Here is a 22,939-nt window from a genome sequence, read left to right on the forward strand (position 1 = left end):
TCCTCAGATTTTGCCAAAAGTACAACCAAATAAAAGAATTTACAAAAAAGTTCAAAACAAAGTAGACCTAGAGGTTGAGTCTAGTCTCTTAGGATGAAGAAACTGAGACCTAAAGAAATGATGTGCCTAGCCCAAGATCACACAGCTGGTGAGTGGCACTTCTGGAACCAGAACCCAGATGGAATTCCTTGTCCAGTACTCTTTACACTCAACCAGCTACATTTTATTAAAATTAAATTCAGTGCTACCAATGTTTTTTTCTTTACGTTAGCACAGACTCCCAGAAAGATAGTCCTGGGCAAATAATTGCGAAAAATTTTATGGCTAAAGACTGCAAAATTCTGTCTGCCTTTTCGGTAAAGAAAAAATAGCGTGCCTGATAGTGACTATTTATAAGGCTTACTTAAAAGTAGGGAAAAAATTGTATTTGAGATGCTTCTGTTTTATGTAAAATCCAAACCAAGATTACCAAATCCTTTTCTGAAATTTCCATCTCTATATATCTAAAAGTGAATGGAAAAATAAAATTTAATGGAGGTTTCAGATATAAGGATTTTGTGATTTGCCAGGAAAATCATTTCTTCTGAATTTGAAGGCAGTCTTAAGTAGGTGGTAGCCGTATACACTTAGGTTTATTACTTAGATTTATTACTCAGCTTAGATTTAATATTCAGATGATTTTTTTCATGTGATGCATCTCTGTTTGCTTTTGCTAAAAAGGAGAATAGCCCTTCAGGCTTTCTTGGTATTCCTTTTTGTGCTTTTAAGCCATATTCTCTTGTTATTTCTTTGTTTATCTTTTTCTTGTCTACATTTAATCATATTATGCATTGTTTCCATGAGTGAATCTCTCCATTTCATTTCAGGCTGAGTTCCACTCCATCCGTTAGCCTCTGCTTAATTTTATTAAATTTATCCACACAGTAATCTACCCCTTTCAAGGTCATTTTTAAAAATCAAGATCCTTAGTATTCTAAATGTAGCAAAAACTTACTTTGAAGGGAGTCTAAATACTGATTAAATATGCTATCACCATTTGTCTAGTTTTAAAGTAATAGAAAAGCAGGTTCTAAAAGATTGTGAGTTTCTTCATAAAGAGATTACAAGAAGGAAAAATATGTTATAAAACAATCATTAGGGTGTAATGTCACTTTCTCATATCCTTACCTCCTCTTCTTTCCTGTGCTGTATGGAAACAAGTTCAGCCATCTGAGAAAGATTTGATGGAGAATAAATGATAATTTACTCTGTACACAGTTTAGCAACTACATAGTATACATATTTTAAATTTTAAATGAAGTGCTTCTACCATTTGTTAATTCTTTACATTACTGTTGTTCCCATGGTCGCGCAATCAATCCATGGGGGTGTGGTGCTGCTTTTATGCTGCAGCTGGTTAAGAGCAGGGGCTTTATCCTTGCACAAACTTAGGTTCTGCAAGCTCAAGGTGTGACCTTGGACAAGTCGTTAACACCTCTGAGCCTCAGATTCTTCATTTGTGAAATGGGAATATTAAAAGTTCCTACCTAACAGGCTCTTTCCCAAACCCAAACCAAACCCACTGCCGTCAAGTCAATTCCAATAGGGTTTCCAAGGCTGTATATTTCTACAGAAGCAGACTGCCACATCTTTCTCCCATGGAGCCACTGGTAGTTTCGAATCTTTAGGTTAGCAGTTGATGACTTTAACCATTGTGCCACCAGTGCTCCTTAATAGGGTCATTGGGACATTTAAATTAAGTAAATGGAAAACTTAGTATTAGAGTCTGGCATGTAGTAAGCCCTCAGTGTCTGTTAGCTGCTGTTGCTGTTGTTGTTACAAAACAAAATGAAATAATCGTAGTTATTTAGCCAAATGTGATGACAAGTACTAGAGTGATTCTGTATTTTGAAAAATCAAATCTTCCCCCAGCCAAGTACAAAGACCCTGACAGTCTGTTTCTTTTTGTGAAGGCCTAGGGTAGAGGAGGAAGAAAAGTGGCTGACAGGCTATCATAAAATTTCCATTTGCCCCAATGATTACAGGTAACTAGAGACAAGCCCTAATTCTAATAAGAGCTCTGCAGGCCCTGTGGTCTAAGAAAATCCAGAGCTCTCACAAGCCTGCTGTAGGAGCTGGAGAGCCCTCCCCACTGTGAGGCTGTTACTAATCCTGATGGCGAAAGCTCTCCTCTGTCCTGGACACCACCCAGGGATGGATGAGCTCCCAGCCAGACTTAGATTTCTGGAAGAAACAAGATGCTCAGGGATCCTTGTACCTAAATTATTACTAGACAAACTCAAGACCACAATAGCAGAGCACTTGAAGACATAAGTTTCAGGCTTAGTTCAGATAAAGAATGAGATAGCCAGTTCTCCTACCTAAAATGTGTGCACCATTCCTAGACTGCCTTGCCCTGATTCTGTGTCAAGCTCAGAATAGCCCTTTTTTGCTTATAGAACAGAACAACTGTTTTAGCCCCCTGTGTTCTAGGGTCCCCTAGGAACAAAGTAATTGCCAGCAATTTAAGAGCCCAGTAAGTAAGCTAAAAACAAATCATAAGTGTATCTGAAATGTCTTTAATCATCCATTTGCCTGAAATCTTCCTGAGCATTTCCACTTAAATTTGTTTTGTTTTTCCTGTTATTTGGGCAATTTAATTTATATTTTTCTGCCAATATGACTTACTTTCGTCTAAAGAGGAGATTTTGTATTTCTATATGGACAAATACTGAAAATTGGTAGGCAAGCTACTATTGATACAGGCATGTTAGAGTAGGGTGAATTTGTATTTATTTTAAATACAAAAGGAAATATTAATTTTGCTTTCTTGAGAAATATACAAAATGACCTAAGATATGGTGCAATTTCAAACATTACATAAAAATAAAATACTTAAAAGAAGTGGCTGATCTTATTCTGTTTTTTTGTTTTAAGTTGGTGTTTAGTCCTTTGGTTACAACCCGAGTGAAGACTGGGATTGAAAGATGTTAACTTTTTGTTTGATGAACATTAAGGAGAAGAATATAGTTTACCTGCCCCTGCTGCTACGCTGGCTATATAGAGTTCTGAATGCCTTTGGGAGGGAAACATCGGTACTTCTCCCTGAGCTGAGAAGAGAATAGTGCTTGAACTTATTGCAAGACCTTATGAAAGCTCTAGAAGCTGACTTCCTTCCTTGCCTAGAGAGACCTGGGGTCCTCAACTACCTGTAGTCATGTTTTAGAGGCTCTAGAAAAGCGTGGGCTGTGGTTGCAGTGTTGGGTAACCAGGTGTCCTTTTCCAGATGACCTTCCGTCAGTGCCAGTGTTTGACAAAACTCTGCCAGTGAAGCAGATGCATGTGCTTGAGATTCTGGACCTGCTGATTCTCAGAGCAGACAAAGGTGGTATTCCCTTCCATGTGGTGGTCTCTGGGAGGAGAAGAGCATAAAGCCTTCTGTGGCAGACACTGAGGGTGGTCTCACTCCCTAGGCCTTACCAGCTCTTTCTTTTCCTGAGGCCCCGTGGTCAGAGTCCCTTGGTGGCCTATTTGTTCTCTGGGGAGAGATGATGACGGACAGAGAGTGGGGCAGGGTGGAATCCTTAATTGCATTGTAAAATAAAGGTGATGTGGGTTTCTCCTGAATTCTGGAACATCTCAAATCCTTATTCCTCTAGCCGTAGTTTTCCTACACATTCTGCCCTTTCAGTTCTTCCAGGTCATTTAACTTTGCCATATTAATCTCCTCTTCCATCTTTTTTCTCTCACCAGGAAAAGATGCCCGCCTCTATGTCTTCAGGCTAAGCACTGTGCAAAAGGGCATTGAGGGAAAACAGGCTGTGAAGAGCAAGTATGACTGCAGGGAAAATAAGCTTGAGAAAACGAAAGGTGACTTGGTTCTTCATCTTTTAGTGGTTTCTGTTTATTTTTTTCCTCAAACGGTTCATGTTTTACTAGAAATAAAAATGAATAGGAATTTTATTTTATTGTTTGTTTTTTTTTTTACTTGGAAACATCATAAAGATAGCATCATTGTTCTTTAACAGAAACTTGAAAGATAGAAAAACACATGGAGGACTAGAGGAAATTTTAGGCCATGTAAATGTTTTGGAGGTAAATTAAGCTCCACAAGCAAATCTGTGAGTAAAGAGATTTTTACACACTTTGGTTCCGGAAGCTCTGATCTCCCCTCATTTTAATTCGTATGATGTAGCAGGTATGAAACTCAGTCTTCAAATTCTAGAATATAGGCAATATGACTTCGTTAATTTTTCTATAACTCAACCTAATTTTTATTTCAAGCCCCCATTCTGCCTGGAAGCAGAAACATTCTTAGTCAATTCATGGTCTTCCTCCCATATTCCCCATTTCCTGGGGTGTGCTTAATTTCCAGGGTTGTTAGGTAATGCCAAGACCTCTTGTCATCTGTTCAGTATCATTTATTTCTCTTCTCAGGTTGCCACTTGTATGCCATTAACACTCACCATAGCAGAGAGTTGAGAATTATTGTTGCAATCCGGAATAAACTGCTTCTGATCACAAGGAAACATAAGCCAAGTGGGGTAACCAGCATCTCATTGTTATCTCCCCTATCGGAGTCACCTGTTGAAGAATTCCAGTACATCAGGGTAGGTTTTCTCTTCAAATCACTTCTCTTCTGGCCAAGGTGTCCTGAGACAGACTATCTCCTTTCACCCAGAGAGTGTCATCCAGTAGTGTTGTCCCACTACTCATTAACCAACTAGGAAAACCCTCTCCTCTGGTAGCCTAGTTTCTCCCAGAAGACTAACACAAAAAGTGCTCTTCCTTACTCCATCCAGCTCATTCGTTCCAACGAGCACCTATAGGCACTGTTCTAGGCACTGGAAATACAGCAGTGAACAAAACAACGTTTCTCCTCTCATGGAGATTGCTTTCTAGTTGAAGGATAACAGAAATAAGCAAATATATGTATGACAGCAAGCAGAAATAAGTGCTGAGAATAAAAATAAAGTAGGATAAGGAAACAGAGAATAATGGAGCTGGGAGGGTGGTGGGTAAAGAAAGGTAGTTCTCTTTTAGAGTATCTTGGGAAGCCCTCTCTAAAATGGTTACCTTTTCAGCAGAGACCCAAATGGATCATGGGAGTGAGGAATGAGGATATCTTGGCATTCCAGGCAGAAGGAGCAGCCAGTCAGGGGCCCCGAGGCCCTGTCCAAGGCACAGTCAAGAGGCTGTGGTGTCTGGAGCAACGTAGGCAAGGCAGTGAGGGCAGAGTATTCTGGGGCCAGATTATCTCGAGCCCTGAAGGCCACACTGCAAGAACTTTGGCAGCAGTGGGAAGTCAATGGAAGGCGTGAAGCAAGAAGTGACATGGTTTAAATACATCACTTTGGCTGTTGTGTGGAAGGACCATAGGGGGCCAAGAGTGAAAATAGGGAGACCTGCTTGGGGCTAATGCAGGATCCCAGCAAGGGATGCTGCTGGCTTTGGTAGCTGTGAAAGTGGGAAGAATCAGTCAGCAAAGCTGCCCTGCTTGCCATAGTCAGTAGGGTTTACTGATAGAGTGAGGGTGAAGCCTTGTGAGAGACGCCTCCTCAGGGGTCCCAGAACAGTGCCAAGTTCCTTCCTTGATGTTCCATCTTACCATCTCTTTTTAAAAACTATCATACATTAAGGTGCAAAATATGTCAAACATTAACCACTAAGGTAGAGCACACCTGTAGGCAAGCTAAGAAATTATTTTTGCCTAACTAGAGTTAAATGCCCCATGAATCTACCATATCAATTCATGCCAATAGTCAATTTAAGAGACCAGAACAGTGTATAACAGTTAAGTTTATCAGCTCTGAAATCACATTTCCTGAGTTCGAACTTGGCTTTACCACATGTAAACCGTGTGACTGTAGGCAAGTCATTTGACCTTAGAGCCTCAGTTTCCTAATCTGTAAAATAGAATAATAGCTGTACCTACTTCATAAGGTTGTTATAAGGACTCAGTGAGAACAGTGCCTGGCATGTGGTAAGTGCTCAATAAGGTTATTAATTATTATTATTACTATACTATTATTACTATACTATAGTATTACTATAATAATAATTATTATTATATCTTACAGAACAGGGCCAGACTGAGGGCTAAAGCAGACCATACCATTGAATCAATTTTGTAAAATTGTTTCCTGGTCTCTCTTTCCAGTGGATAAAGGTCTACATCCTGAAGATAGGTTATGGAAGGGAGAAGTCTGATGTGATCCCTGGGCATTGGGGGGTTGATAAGGTGGCTGTTCTGTGTTCTAACCCCTTTCTCCTACATCATCAATCATGCAGGAGATATGTCTATCCGACCCTCCTGTGGTGATGACCTTAGTGGATGGACCAACTGAAGAGAGCGACAATCTCATCTGTGTGGCTTATCGACACCAATTTGATGTGGTCAACGAGAGCACGGGAGAAGCCTTCAGACTGCACCACGTGGAAGCCAGCAGGGTAAGTTGACAGTTACAGGGGCAAGTGGGAATCAAAGAAGACTAGGATTGGTTATGCCTTCTAACTTTGTGATGCCATGATTAGGATTTTTTTTTTAATTACATTCTATTTATGTCAGTATTATGTGATATACTATTTAGGCTGAACTACATGACGTTGCCATTTTTATAGATGAAAGTAGATTGATCTAATATAGTGAAACGTTCCCTTTGCCCCATTCAGCTTTTCCAGATCTTACCCTGCCATCCTGTCTTTTTGAATAAAAGAGAAATAAAAGTCAAAAAGCTAAATACAAATAAATAAGTAAATGAGGACATTGCTTGGTAATTCATACCAGGAGGGCCTCTGGAGAATAAGGTTGCTTATGTGGCCCTGCAGACTCACAGTTTGGGGACTGGGTAGCTGGGGAGGATAAGTACCCCTCTCTATCCTTTAGAGGCCCACTGGGAAAGGAAGAAGAGGTAGGATGCCGTTAGGAGAGGGTCTACACCCGCTGGCCAGAGCTGCACAGAGAACAGTGGTGTCCTGCGGTTTGGATAGAATCTAAGGTTCACCCAAAACTGCCCTAGAACTCTAAAGATGACTGTTCTGGAGTCTGAACATTAACACTCACTGGAGGGTGGTTAGCACCACTCTGTGACCTGTCACGGGAGACTTCTTCAGCGCTGATGCTAGCAGTTCACAGAGCTCTTCAGCCCATTTATTGGTGAAGCAGGGTGAGGCCTGATAACATTTGAGCTACTTTAAGTTTGCATTATGCAGTGCCAGCATTCTGGCTTAGGACAGCAGAGAATGGGGAAGTTGCCCCTGGAGACAATGTAGTTCCTCATGAGGCTTCCAAACCAACAGGCTTCCTCCAGTTATGTTCAGTTAAGTCAAACAGACTGCAGAGTTTTTTCCAATTATGCTTTCCAAGAAACTGAAAAGTACGGCTTTGTATTAGTACATGCACTACATAAATATTCATTAAAATTGTAAATTACTATGTTAAGAAGACAAACTATTAGAGGAAGATTTTAAGAAAAAGAAAAATCTAGGTATAATAGGAGGCCTTCTTATCTTTTACTCTTAGGCTGTTTTCAGTCACAGATTACTCTGTCATTCCTCTTTTATATATTGGTGGTGCCCAAACTTGTCTGCAGTTGGAGTTATCTGAGGAGCTTCAAGAAGTACTGATGATAGTGTCCCAGAGATTTCATTGGTCTGGGGTGTGGCATGGGCCTTTGGAATTTGTCGATGATTCCCAGGTGATTCTAATGTTCAGACAAGTTTGGGATCCACTGGTATACACTGCTTCTCAACCCTGACTGTAATCACCTGGAGAGCCTTTAAAAAGATCAGTGCTCTGACCATCCCCCAGATCAATTAATTACATCAGAATTTCTAGGGGTGTGGTACTTGGGAACCAATATGTTTTTAAGTCCCCCCAGGTGATGCTAATATAAAAAAAAAACATTACCATCGAGTCAATTTCAACTTGTAGTGACGCTATAGGACAGAGTAGAACTGCCCCATAGCATAGAGTTTCCAAGGAGCACCTGGTGGGTTTGAACTGCCAGCCTCTTGGTTAGCAGCCATAACTCTTAACCACTACGGCACCAGGGCTTCCGGTACCAATACAGAGCTAGTAAAACGAGTCTATCCTGAAACACCTCCTAATTTAAAGGGAAGGAGGACTGCCCATCACATCCCAGCACCTGACTGAATGCATGACTGTTGCCTAGGCTTACACTGAACCTATAATCTCTTCTAACCTACTTGTGTCTAAGGAGGAAGGGCCCATTTGTCCTTTTAAAGTTCTTGCCCTCTTTTACTTCTCAAAACTCTCTGTATGACTAGCCAAAAGAGGCAGAAGAATCATGGCTTAGCAGGTCTTTATCCAGTGGCTTAGTTATCTAGTGTTGCTGTAAGAGAGATACCACAAATGGATGGCTTTAACAAATAGCCACATAGCTGCTGGGATGGGATGGGCAGTCCTCCTTAGCTTTAATTTAGGAGTTATTTCAGGATAGACTTATTCTACTAGCTCTATATTAGCATCACCTGGGGGAACTTAAAAATCAAAAGCCCCACCCTTTGAAATCCAGAAGACCATGGCCCCAAGTTTGAAACTGAGAAGGCACTGTTTCCTGTGCTCCTTCCAGCAGCACTGCTGATCTCTGAGCTGCTCCAGGTATGGCCCTTTTCTTTTCTTTGAGGACACAGATGTAGCTCCTTTGGCCTGTTTCCTGCCTATACAGTTCCAAGAGGCAGAGAGCATTCTTTCCTTTTTGTTCTTTCTCTGTCCCCTTCAGTCTAAGCTGATGGGTTTTCTGCCGGGATCGTACGTTAGATCCCTCAGTCACAGGCTTAATCTCTTTAACAAAAGATTGTGTAGCCATGTCCTTGGTGAAAATTCTAGGACGTACATCCTTAGTTTGTACAATAGAATTTTCCAAATCTTTAAGTTTTCTTTTCATTTTGCACAGTTCATTTTTAAGTCCGTCTCTTTCCTCTCACATTTTACTGTAAGTGGCAAGGAGAAACCATGCAGCCCCTTTAAGATCTTGCTTAGAAATCTCATCAGCCAGATATCCAAATTCATCACTTACAAGTTCTATCTTCCACCAAACATTTGAACATAATTTAGACGAGTTCTTTGCCACTGCATAAAAAGCATTGCCCTTCTTCCATTGTCCAATCACATGTTCATCATTTTCTTTTAAAGCCTCTTCAGAAGTACATTTAACTTTCACATTTCTAGCAACATTCTGTTGCTAGTGCCATAGGTATTCTCTTAAGACTATAGAGACGTTCTCTATGACTCTCCTCGCTTCCTTCTGAGTGCTCACCAGAATTGCCTTTCACGTCCTTAATTCTACCAACAGTCTCTTCAGGGCAATCTAGGCTTTTACTATTAGGCATCTTAAAACTCTGCCTCCACCCATTACCCAGTTCCAAAACCACTTCCACATTGCAGGTATTTATTAGAGCAGCATCCCACTCCCAGTACCAAATTCTGTCTTAGTTATCTAGTGCTTCTATAACAGAAATACCACAAATGGATGGATTTAACAAACAGAAATTTATTTTCTCACAGTTTAGGAGGCTAGAAGTCCAAATTCAAAGTGCCAGCTTGAGGGGAAGACTTTCTGTCTCGGTTGGCTCTGGAGGAAGGTCCTTGTCTCTTCAGCTTCTGCTTCCTGATTCCTTGGCGATCTCCATGTGTCTTGGCATCTATCTTACCCCATCTCTCCTTTCGCTTGCTTGCTTAATCTCCTTTATAGCTCAAAAGAGATTGACTGGAGACACCCTACACTAATCTTGCCTCATTAACATAACAAAGACAACCCATTCCCAAATGTGATTATAACCACAGGCATAGAGGTTAAGATTTACAACACATATTTTTGGGGGACACAGTTGAATCCATAACATCCAGTCAGTCCTTTCCCTGCCTTCCTAAGATTTAACCAGCTTCTTGTAGTTGAAAAGTCCCCATCTTGTTTCAGAGAAACTTTCTGACATGTTTTGGTTTTAAAAAAAATCATGTTTAAGTGGCTGAAAATTGTGCAGTTTATTCATCAGATGATGAATATTCATCAGTTATTCATACAGAGAACAATTATTAAATATCTTTCTTATGGTGATTTTTTATTTATTTATATTTTATAACCTGATAATTCATTGGAATGTTCGTAGTTATTTTTTTCTTTTAAGATAACATGAAGGCGCAGGAAAAATTGGGTCAAAAGCGATTTTTCTAATTACTTGTGTGTTTTGTTTTCTTGAAAGCTATAGAGGAACAGTTCTAAATTTTTCTGTGCTTGCTTCAGTGTGCTTTTTTAAGCAAAGATACGAAGTTTTTCCTCAAGAGAAAATGTTGAAAAAAAAGAAAAAAGCCCCCATACGGATCTGCATGGCTCAAAGTGTTCAGTACCTCCTTCAGTAAATTAACAGCTGATGAGCATTTTTTGAGCATGCATATATGCTTAGTCAGATGCAGTTACTTGCTTTTGCAAGGAATTTAGTGTCTCATTGGGGAGATAAGCCCCAGAGAAATGAGAAGGCTAATGAACAATGTGATTTATAATAGCTAGTCAAGAACAAACCCTCCAGGAAGAGGACTAGCTTTTACCAAGATGTCCCTGTACAGTGGAGGCAGGAAGGAGAGAGGGTGACACAGCCTAGAGCCATGGGGATTTCAGTTTAATTCAAATTACACTTACTGCTTACCTGTTCTGTGCAAGACACCCTTGTTATTGGGCTGGCCTACTTTGGTGCCCCCATTCCTCCTCTCTTCTCAGCCAACACTATTTCATTCCCCATTTCAGGCTTCAACCTTTAGTGCACGCTTCTGAAACTCAACTTCAAGTTCGTTTTACCGACAGGCCCACTGTGACCTACTGTCCCAGCTCCAGCAGCCAGCCTTGGCCTTGTGCCGAAAACAAAGGTCTCCTCTGGGAGAACCTGCAGACCTGGTAACTGGTCTGGGTCTCTGGCTTATTTCCTGTGCCCAAGTCCTCATCTTGACCATCTGTCCAGAACCCAAGGCTTCTCAGCTGGGAGTCACCACTGAATCATGTGAGAAGTCTGGAAGGCTGACTGCTGAGTGGCCGCCTCTGTTAGCTGGGGTACAGACTTCTGCTTTTCACTTTCTTTTTTCCACGGTGTTTCAAGCTCTCACAACAACCATATGTTAACTTTTATAATTTTAAAAATGCCCGTAAAATGGACTTTTTTTTAAATCACATAAAAAACTAAAATCCAATGCCTACGTCCTACTCCAGACGTACTATCTGTTAGAATCTCTCGGAGTAAGGACCTGAAATATGTATTTTTTGAAAGCTCCCAGTTGATTCTTATGTCCTCACCTGGTTAAGAAGCAGCACTGCAGAGGCCGACTCCTGCCAGGCCCCTCTCTAGGAAGGAGACAGACATACACATAGAGAAGCCTGAAATAGGCCTCACTGTGTAAGCGTTAATAAAAGTCTGAACAAAATGCTATAGAGTGCCTGCGGAGGAAGTGATTAAGTGCAGGTGGTGGTCATCTGTCCCTGAATCTGGCCCTGTGGCAGGAGCCCTGCCACTGTCTGCCCTTCAGCCTAAATCTCGGAATACTGCTGAGCTTAGTGCACCTGTCAGCACAGCCCTGGAATCCCTTGGTAGACCTACTTGACGCTAACTGCTTCCCTAGTGTCTGTAGCCACCATGCATATACTGTGGTCTGGAAGGCTGCCTGAGCTTTCTCTATTCCTGTCACCACCCCCACCCCACCACACACGTGCCTGCACGTGCATATGCACACAACACACAGCCTCTGCCTCAACAGAGGCTGCCTGTCTAGTTCTGCCTTTCTCATTGCAGTTTAGTCCTACCATAATGATAATAAACACAACCACTTTCTAACAGGTTCCCAGGTGATGCTAATGCTGCTGGTTAGTGACCACTTCTGTGTACAGACACTGTGCCAGAGTACTTCATAAGCATTATTTAATGGAATCTTCACAGCAACCTGTGAGGGAAGTGCTGTTCACATCCCCATTTTTGCCAGAAAAGGAAACTGAGACTCAAAGGAGAGTTGCTTATTTACCTAAGACCACACAGGTAGTAAGTGGCAGAGGCAGGACATGAACCCAGGCTGTCTGACCATGCCCCTAAACATAGCATGCTATTGCTCCCACAGCCATGTCCCAAAGTATCATGGGGATAGCAGGTCCGGGCCACAAAGCTGGTAGCACTTGGTCCCTCTTTTCAAGAAGTTCACAGTCTTACAGAGCAGACACATGAAGCCTCCAAGCTGAGATAAGTGAAATAAAACTGAACACGTGCTGGGGACACATGAGGAGGAAGTGATTTTAAGTTGAAGTAGTGGGGTTGGGAGAGTTCCTCTGGAGGGGTAAAGGTAGGACTCGAGGGCTGTTCCCCATTGGTGCTGTCTTCATAGCTAAATAATGCTATCAGCTAACATTTATTGAGCGTTTACCAAGTACTAGGCCTTGTGGTAGGTGTTTACATGAGCTACCTCACTGAATCCTTAACGTGTAAAGCAGGGCTTCGAACTGGTGTTTTGCAGTTCAAACTCCTGCTAAGAATTTGCATTTCTAACAAGTTCCCAGATGAGGCTAATGCTAATGCTGCTGCTTAGAGACCAATTCTGAAAACCACTAGTAGAGCCACAAAAACCAAAACCAAACCCACTGCTGTCAATTCTGACTCATAGCAACCCCATAGGGTTTTCAAGGCTATAAATCTCTACAGAAGCGGACTGCCACATCTTTCTCCTGCGGAGCCACTGGTGGTTTCGAACTGCCAACCTTTTGGTTAGCAGTCAATCACTTTAACCACTGAGGCACCAGGGCTAGTTATTAGTAGAGCAGAAGTTCTCAAAATTATTATACGTAAGAATCACCTGGGGGTATTGTTAAACTATAGATTCTGATCCAGTATATCTGGGGTGGAAATGCAAATTCTCAGCAGGGGTTCGAACCAGAACAAATCAATTTAAAGCCCTCCTATAAAGGTAGATACTATCTCCCATTTTACAAATGAAGAAACCGAGGTTCTAAGAGGTTAAACAGTTGACTTAAGTGCACACAATTCTAAAGAAGCAGAGCTGAGATCTTATTTATTCAGCCATTCATTCAACAGGTGTTGATCCTGCTCCTGCTTTGTGCCAAGCCCTGATCTAGATACTGAGGATACAGCGATGGCCTCTGTGTTCATGAAGCTTATGTTTTAGAAATAAGTAAACATCAGATAGTAATATATGCTATGCAGATTATTAAAATAGGGGGATATTCTATATAGCAATGGGGAAATTATTTGAGATTTGACTCCCAAGTCTTTTTGTTCCAAAAGTCAGCGCTCTTGAGCACTGGGCCTCACTGTCTCCCGCTTCCTCTCAAGTTCCCACAACTCTTGGTTATGGCTATGGCATTTACCCCATTATACCTTGTTTTATGTGCTTGTGTACGTTTCTGATTTTTTATCATGAGGGTTGGAACCCTGCCTTACTCATTTCTGTATCATTCAGGCCCTAGTACAGTGCCAGGGAATGACAGATGAGTGGATGCCTGACAGGAGAAGGGACATGGGTTCCATTGGAGGTTCTGCCTGGAGATCAGGCAGAGGCCTGGCTCAGGGCGAGCAGTTGGGGGTTTAGCACAGTGATGAGACTGTTGAGAGAAGGAGACTGCATTTTGGTGAAAGCATGAAGAGGAGGGGTAGCTAGGTGGAGGGCCTGTTGGAGGCGTACAGTGCAGAGATTGGAAGGGGCTGAAGACAGACAAGCCAACAGGTGATGACGCAGTGTTCCTGCCTGGGAAGGCTGGGCTCAGCAGTGGACACAAAAAAGACATCTGAGAGCTCCTGTGAAGAGAATGCTGCTGGGCTTGGATGAAGAGAGGGAGGAATGCCTGAGACTTTGAAGAGAGTTCTGCTAACAAAAAGGACGAAGTTTAAAAGGGAAGCTAATTGTGTGAGAGATAAAGATAATAGCTTCACTGAGTACTTATTAAGTGTCAGGCCCTATGCTAAAATCTTTGCCTTGTTTCAGTGAATTCTAACTATAATCCAGTGAAATAAGTATTATAATCATGCCAGTTTTATAGATAAAAACCTGAGACTAAAGGTTAAGCCACGTGCCCCAAACCACACATGTGGTAAAGTGGTATAGGCATGGTCTTAACTCAGGTCTGTCTGACCAGAGTCTGTGTTCTTATCCACTGCCACCACCCCTCCCCTGCCACACACACACTAGGTCTGGAGCTCTGAGTGGATGTGGGCCTGAGTGTGTAGATTTAGGAATTTTGAGTACAGAGTAATATTTGAAGCTATAAAAGTAGGTATTTTCTAAATGAGAAAAGAGCCAAGAAATGGAAAAACAGTCTGAAGGGAAGTGACAGGGCAGGAAGGAGGAGATGTCATGTGTCAGAGTCTATGGAGAATTGGGCAGAAATGAGCAATTGGCTAAAGGCCTTCAGCTTTGGGGAGAAGGAAATCTTTGTTGAGCTCAGAGAAGGCAGTTTCCCCGGTGGTGTGGGAACAGCAGTGGATTATAAGAGTTGAGGATATAAGTGAATGAAAGGAGCAGGAGATTTTTAGACGAACAGTCAAGAAGGACCAAGACATCGAGTGCCATCTTCTGAAATGCAGAAACTGAGGCTCGGAGAGATGAATATGCCCAGAGCACACCCTTTTCATTGCATCATGCTGCCTCCCTTGAAGCAAAGGAAAGAGAGAGTAGAAGTGAAGACATGCCATGGTGATTTTAAGGTTCAGAAATCCTACAGGTTTGAGGTGGAAGGAAGCCTAGGTGAGGTGAAGGTGCAAGAGCAATAAGATAGAAAAAGAACTCAGACCTGGTTCCGATCTTGGCTGTGGCACTCGAGTAAGTGACTTCACATCTCTGAGCCTCACTTTCATCATCTGTAAAATGAGAATAATACCATCTACTTTCCAGGGTTGATATGAGGGTGAAATGAATAACTCACGTGAGATTCTTTGTGAACCAGAGCTCATGGTACAAACATGAGGTGTTTTAATAGAGTAGAGATGCCTGGGAACAGAGCTCAAAGGGTATGAAAAGATAATGAAAAAGCCCCAGTGCAGAAAGAGGAGAGATGTTTCTTCTTTTACATACCTATAGTGTATTGTAATCACGCCCCCCGTGTGGCATTATGGGCCCTGGTGAAGTAGAAATGACCCCCCAGCACCTGAGTTTATGGAGGGCGAAGGGCCATTTCCAAATGTTTGCAACTTGCAAAAGTCTTTGAATAGCATCAGTGTCCAGTCTGCCCACTACCATTGCCCATTATCATTGCAGGTTAATTTTGTTGCAGCTATTGATGTGTACGAAGATGGAGAAGCTGGTCTGCTGTTGTGTTACAACTGTAAGTTAAGGATGTGTTCTTATCTTTATTTGCTAAAATGGACTGTTCATTTTCTGGGCAATTTAAAAGGACTTCTCCTTAGATTTACCTGATATATTGTCAGTGGCGTTACTAGGGTTGGTGTCACCCAGTGCAGTAACTCATAGTGTCACCCACCCCCGTGCTAATTACCAAAGTACTGTAGCTAAAACGCCAGAAAGTTTGACAAAATCAGTAAGTATAAAAACACAGGAAGCAACAAAAACAACAGCATGTGCTTATGGTGGTGCAGATGAAACCACATGATTCAAAGCGTCCTTATAATTGGGTAATAATGTACAGCTCTAACCAGGGCACATCAGAAGGTTCAAAAAGTAAATTAGCATAGAGTTTTAGCCTTGTAGGTATATTGATTCAAGTGAGCTGGACTTCCAAAAAAGTTTTTTGTTATTATAACTGACTACACGGATTTTTTATTTAAAAAATAATAAATTTCTGCTAAAACACTGCACAGAAATTTTATAGACAGTCATTTTGGTGTCACCCCCTCTGACATTATCACCTGGTGTGGTCTGCACCCTGTGTACCCCCCTAGTGACACCATTGTATATTGTTTCTGTGTCCTTAATGACATGCCAGGGAGCATCTGAGAAATGCATCCCTACCTTATATCCAACCTGGACTCCCAGATAGTCCCCAGACCTCTTGGTGAGATGGCATCCAGGGCGCTGTCTCCATGATACAGTGGTCACGGTGATGATGACAGAGCTTCCATTTCGGGAGCTCTTACTGTGTGCCTTGTGTTGTGCTCAGTATGCAGTAGTCACTGTCTCGTTTAATTCTCACAGTGGCCCTGAGCAGGCACTGTTATTGTCCTTAGTTTAGAGATCAGACAACTGAGGCCTGAAGAGGTGAACTGCCTTTCTCAAGATCATGCAGCTAGTAAGCGCCAGAGCCAGGATTTGCAGCTCGTGCTCTCTTGACTCCAGCGCCTAGAACTTTAACCACAGTTGCTATTCTACTTTCTTGGTATTTCTCAGGTATTAATGAAATCTGCCTTAACCTGGTGTGTCCAGACCTCAGTTGGGTTAGTTTGGGTTATGTGGCAGGGTAGGGTAGTAGGCAGACCAAAAGGTATCAAATAGGGTCCTTAAGCGTTCGCAACATTTCAAACACTAATTATTATACTTCAATAATAATGTGGTTTTTTTAATACCAATAGAGGTAAGGTATTTTCCTGGGTAAGGCTGCACATTCTAACTAAAAAATAAAGCATATTTCCTTAGCCTGGAATTGTATCAGTTTATAGTGGTGATGCTGGTTATATCACATGGGTCATATATTTTCATTAATATTTAATTAGTGTTCTGATTAGAAGAGGTAATTACCAATGGGAGCAATTTGTATCATAGATATGAGATCTGTGGGAAATAAGGATAAGGTGGTGACAAAGAAGGAACCTCATCATCAATAAATGGCTCTTTTTTGATATTTTATCTACAAATCTGTCTAAACCCAACAAATCTTTAGTAGCTCATTGGATGAGAAGGGCCCGCAGACAAGGTAGCAGGAAACAGGATGTGCTGCCCACACTTCAGTGTGATTCCTAAATGCCAGGGCTCAGATGGCCAGGCCTCTGCTGCTGCTGCCCTCTGTCCCAAGGTTTACAGGGACAAGGAGAATAGTTGGCCACATGTTCAATGTCATTTCTATATGATGTTTAACCTCTTTAAAGTGTGGCCTCTATGTTGAAAAATCCAGGAGAAGACCTTGTGGCAAAATGATTGCCTTAAAAACTTACACTGCATTTCTCTGAATGGTGGTAGAATAATTTGGAAAAGGATAGTGGTGCTGGTTGCACATATTGAACATAATCAATGTCACTGAATTGTACATGTAAAAATTGTTAAATTGGCAAACATTTTCTTATATATTTTTTTACCACAATAAAAAAAATTTTTTTTAACTTACGTTTTACAGCTGCTGTAGAAACTAAACTGAAAACTGATGATGCTTTTAAAAAAAACTGATTTAGATTTGTTTTTGTGTTTGTTTTTTTTAACTGCTTAAAAAAATGGAATGATTTTAGGTGGGAAAGGAGTTAAGAAAGGAAAGGTAGAGTAGGTTTTAGAATGGGAGAGTTAGTCCCAAAACAAAAAGGGAGGATGGAAACAAATGTGAATGATATTAACTGAATAGCAAATTTGAAGTTGGACTGGCACAGGCTATGTTACTCATTCAGTTCCTGCAGGGAGAGGTGGCCCAGTGCCCTATACCAGGTGTGGTTTGAGCAGCCTCATCATCTCAGAGAGCCTCCTCAGGAGTCCCATTTTTCTTGGTTTCGATCATTTCCTGGCTTCAGGCCTGGTTCCATCTCATGACAGATCAATCAGTATGTTTGTTTCATAGATCCACCCGTCCATAAAAAGGTAATCTCTGTATCTTTAGATCACAGGTGGTATCTTAGGCTGGGTTCTCTAGAGAAGCAAAACTAGTAAAGCGCATAAATATATAGAGAGAGAGATTTATATCAAGGAAACAGCTCACACGATTGTAGAGGCTAGAACGTCCCAAGTCCATGGATCAGGGTAGAGGCCTCTCCCAACTCAGGCAGCCACAGAGCTGGTGAACCCAAGGTTGGCAGGTTGGAGAGCAGGGCTCCGGCTCACAGGCTGTGAAGGTTGACGAATTCCAAGATCAGCAGAAAAGACAGCAAAGTTTCTCCTGATTCACGTAGCTGCAGGGGCTGGCAAACCCAAGATCAGCAGATCAGGGAACAGGACTCTTGCCTGCAGGCTGTGAATGTCGATGAATTCCAAGATCAGCAGGTAAACTGCTAGCTCAAGTCCCAAGAACCGGAAGTGAGATGACAGAGGCAGCTGCTGGGTCTGGAACAAGCTAAAAACTTTGGCAAGGTGAGCAGGATGGAAATAGCTTGTGGAGGGGAGAGAGGTGAAGGCTGAGGGGGCAGTGAGCTGCCACAGGCCCCTCCCCCACCGGTACCACTCAGCAGATTCCATCATGGGGATGATCAAGTATCAAATTTCATCAGGGAAGCGATCACAACATTATACAACTGCCAAAACACTGAGAATCATGGCCTAGCCAAGTTGACATACAATCTTAACCATCACAGGTGGGTCAAGGCCTTGGAAATCCCAGGGGATCCCAGACCCACCTCAGTCCTCACCAAACCATACCAGTTCCTCCCGTTCCATTGACTCAGGAATCTAGCTTTCATTTTCCATCTTCCTCTTTCTCTCAGCAGGTTGGAAGGACCTGGTGAAAAACCCTAGGAGAACCAATTGTCTTTTCTTACATTTACCTCAGGTCACTTCTTTAAATCATTTCTACACACACAGTGCACACTTGATTTGATTGTTTTGTTCTAGGTTTTGTCTTGGTCACAGATGCCTGTACAGTAACAGCCCATCTCAACAAGGTGCTGTAGAATGATTTTGTTCCCTCCAAAATTTGAAGGTGATTTTTATCATTTAAGTCAGTTCCTTTTTATTAAAAAACAAAATAAAATAAAAAATGACTTATGTCAATTCAGAGATTAGTATAGGAGAAAATTTTATCTCAGCTATGTTAAAGATGAAAATATTTTATAATAGAGATTATAACTTCCAGTTTTATGTTATTTGAGGAAAATGTATGCACAAGATAAACTTTAAGGGGGGAGGCATAAATAGTTTAATATGCTGATGCCATTCTAGTTTTCTTGTAATTTCTATCTTGAATACTAGGATTAATGTTTAACTGCTTAAAAAAAGAGAGAAAAAGAAAAGCTAAGTAACTTGGGTGTGGCCTTGGTATCTAGAAATCATTTACCTTTAATGCAGATAATAAATTTCAGGGCTAAGGACTAATTGTGTGTTTGCTGATAATGTTTAAAGATAAACACACAAGGGAAACTAGGAAAGCTCACATGAGTACCACTTATTCTCAATGTGACCATATTTAACCTCAGTAAGTCTTAACTTTCAGATGAATAGTATAGAGAATATAAAATCTACTTCATACAACTGTTGTGAGTATTAAACAGGGTTACACACATTGCCTGGCACAGCAAGATTTTCTTTCCTTCCTTTATTCCAGATCCATCAGAGTATTAATTCAGACTCCAGTTGTTAATCCATAGACCTTTCTACGTGTAGAAAGGGGCTGTTTTTCAGAGAAATTTATTTTAAAATTAGAAGTAGTATCTGTCACCTTTGTTCTCCACCAGCTGGATGGGGAAAATCAAAGGAGTGAACATCATAAACTCAGTGGCGGTCTTAAAACTCTGCCCCTCCCCCCGCCCTCCCCCAGTTCAGTCTGTCCACAATGGAGGACCTTCTCTATTGTCCTCGGAGTCACAACAGAGAAAGGCACTGCCGGGGACTGCCATGAGCTAGTACTTCAGGGAGGGCCAGGCATGGAAGCCAGTGCATGGAGTGTGAATGTGCCTGACTGCTCTGGGTTCCAGAAGCATTGTGCTGCTTATTGTTCTCAATCAAATTAAGCCTGATTCTGAGTCCATTCATCAGGTACAAAGACCACCAGTATTAGTTATTGGGAGGGAGAACACTCTACTTCTTTAGGATCGTATTAGGGTCCCTGGGGCTTATTTAATTAGGAAATGTAGGGGAGGAGCCTTGGAGCTGCAGTCTGGGTCACCTCCAAGTAGCTCCTCATCCACGCCAGTGTGATATAATCACATTATATCTTTATCAAATTATATATAATACTATATTATGACATTATATAATCACATAAAGATAGACAAATAGATCGGTAGAATAGACTAGAAAATCCAGAAATAGACCCACACGTGTTTGGTTAATTGATTTTTGACAATGGTGCAAAGGCAATTCAGTGGAGAAATGAAAGTCTTTCAACAAATGGTGCTGGGATAACTAGATAGCCATATGCAAAATAAACAAGCCTTGATCCATTCCTCACATCATATACAAAAATTAACTCAAAATGGATCATATAATTCAATGTAAACCTAAAACAATAAAACTTCTAGGAGAAAATATCTGTGATTTGGGTTAGCAAAGGTTTCTTAGTATGACACTAAAAGCACAATCCATAAAGGAAAAAGTTAATAAATTGGACATCATCAAAATTAAGGATTTCTGCTCTTTGAAAGACTCTTTTAATAGCGTGAAAAAACAAGCCAGAGACTGAGAGAAAATATCTGTAAATTACATATCTGATAAAGGACTTATATCCAGAATATGTAAAGAACTCACAAAGCTTAATAGTAAAATAAAAACCCTGTTAAAAAGAAAGCAAAATACTTGGTCAGACGTTTCACCAAAAATAAATGGATAGTATATAAACACATGAGAAGATGTTCAACACCGTTAGTCATTAGGGAAATGCAACTTAAAACTACAATGAGATATCACCACACGCCTATTAAGTGGCTAAAGTTAAAACAACTGACCATAACAAGTGTTGGTAAGGATGTGGAGGAACTTACACTCTGATATGCTGCTGGTGGAAATATAAAATGGTGCAGTCACTTTGGAAAAGAGTTTGGCAGTTACTCAAAAAGCTAAACATACCTATCACGTGACTCAGCCACTCCTAGGTATTTACCCAAGAGAAATGAAAGCATACATCCCATAAAAACTTGTACATGAATGTTCATAGCCATATTTATATTAGTCCCAAACTGGAAACAACCCAAATGTCCATTGTGGTTGTTCTAAAATATACCCACAGATTCTTTGATACTCCTCTTTTCAACAGGTAGAGCTTCATTCTTCTCCCCTTCAATGTGGGTTGGACTTTGTGACTCATTTCTATTGAACAGAACATGGCAGAAGTGGTGGTGTGCGACTTCTGAGAGTAAATCTAAAAAGGCATTGCAACTCCCTCCTTCCTGATTCACCCCCTCCTGGTTCACTCCCTCCTAGTTCATTCCCTCTGGGGGAAGCCAGCTGCCATATCTTGAGGACACTCAAGCAGCCCTATGGCGAGGAACTAAAGCCTCCTGCCAAGAGCCACGTGAGTGAGCTATCCTGGAAGCCAACCCAAGTCTAGGCCCAATCAAGCTTTCAGATGACTATAGCTCCAGATGGCATCTTGACTATAACTTCATGATAGAGCCCAAACCTGAACCACGCAGCTAAGCTGTCGCTGAATTCCTGACCCACAGAACCTGTGAAATAATGTTTCTTGCTTTAAGCTTCTAAGTTTTGGGACACTTTGTTGCACAGCAGTAGATAACTAATACATTCATCAACAGATGAATGGATAAATTGTCATACAATGAAAAGGAACAGTCTACTGATATGTGTAAGAACAACATAGATGAATTTAAAATAAGTATACTGAGTGTCTTAGGCTGAGTTCTCTAGAGGAGTGAAACCAGTGAATCAATAAATATATAAAACAAGAAAAACCAAACTCGTTGCTGTCGAGTCAATTCTGACTCATAGAGACCCTATAGGACAGAGTAGAACCGCCTTCTAGGCTTTCCAAGGAGTGACTGGTGAATTCAAACTGCCGACCTTTTGGTTAGTAGCCGAGTTCTTAACCACTATGCCACTAGGCTCCAGATATAGAGAGGGATTTATTTCAAGGAAATGGTTCATGCAGTTGTGGCGCCTGGCAAGTCCCAAATTCATGGGCCAGGTATCAGGCTGGAGGCAGGCTGCTGGCTCACGTCCCAAGAACCAGAGGTCAGAGGATGACGAGTCAAATGCAGGATCGAGAGAGGGTGAGCTTTGCCAGAACATCCATATATATTGGATGCAGGCCACACCTCTAAGAAAATTCCCTTTTCAACTGATTGGCTTCTCACGTCAGATCACAAAACAGGATGATTGCATAATATCTGCCAAACCACTGAGAATCGTGGCCTAGCCAAGTTGGCACATACTCTTAACCATCACACTGAGGGAAAGAAAATAGACAAAAAGAGTATATATACTATATGATTCCATTTATATTAAATTCTAGGAAGTGTAATCTGGTCTATAGTGACAGCAGATCAGTGGTTGCCTTGGGACAGGGAACACTTACACAGGTGCACAAGGAAACCTGGAGGTAACAGCTATGTTCATTCATTATCTTAATAGTAGTGACGGTTTTTATGAGTGCATACACATGTCAAAACTTATCAAATGGTACACTTTAAATAGGTACAGTTTATTATGGATCAATTATACCTCAATAAGGATGTTTAAAAAAAAAATAGGAAACAAAGTAGAAAAATGTTACCCATAATTCTGCTCCACAGAGCCACATTAACATCTTAGTGTATTTCCTTCCAGTCTTATTTTTATATTTTCACATGGTTCATTCTGTATTTGTGTGTTTAATTGTAGATGTGTGTGTAGGGGTGTGTGTGTGTGTGTGTGTGTGTGTGTGTGTGTGTGAAGTTATATATGCTGGGTTTTTTTTTTCTTTTTCTAGTCAACCTATCATTCCTTAAGAATGAAGAAGGAAGATAATGATATGGAAGACATGTATAAAGTATAACAGAAATTTGTTGTTATTAGGTGCTGTCAAGTTGGTTCCAACTCATAGCAACCCTGTGTACAACAGAACGAAACACGGCCCAGTCCTGTGCCATCCTCACAGTCACTCACTGTGTTGGAGCCCATTGTAGCAGCCACTATGTCAGTCCAACTCACTGAGGGTCTTCCCTTTTT

General features: G+C 41.3%; 1 protein-coding gene across 1 annotated transcript in view; it reads left to right on the forward strand.

Moving 5' to 3' along the window:
• Window positions 1-22,939, forward strand: part of GARNL3 (GTPase activating Rap/RanGAP domain like 3) — a 148,637-nt gene that overhangs the window by 108,693 nt on the left and 17,005 nt on the right. Inside the window, exons 18-22 of the mRNA XM_004375683.2 lie at window positions 3,266-3,364; window positions 3,733-3,849; window positions 4,417-4,589; window positions 6,271-6,429; window positions 15,236-15,302. Coding sequence (XP_004375740.1) covers window positions 3,266-3,364; window positions 3,733-3,849; window positions 4,417-4,589; window positions 6,271-6,429; window positions 15,236-15,302 — 615 coding nt within the window. The remainder of the gene's footprint in view (window positions 1-3,265; window positions 3,365-3,732; window positions 3,850-4,416; window positions 4,590-6,270; window positions 6,430-15,235; window positions 15,303-22,939) is intronic.

This window comes from Trichechus manatus, unplaced genomic scaffold (genome assembly GCF_000243295.1).
Source record: "Trichechus manatus latirostris isolate Lorelei unplaced genomic scaffold, TriManLat1.0 scaffold00038, whole genome shotgun sequence".
In the NCBI taxonomy this organism is placed as follows: Eukaryota; Metazoa; Chordata; class Mammalia; order Sirenia; family Trichechidae; genus Trichechus; species Trichechus manatus.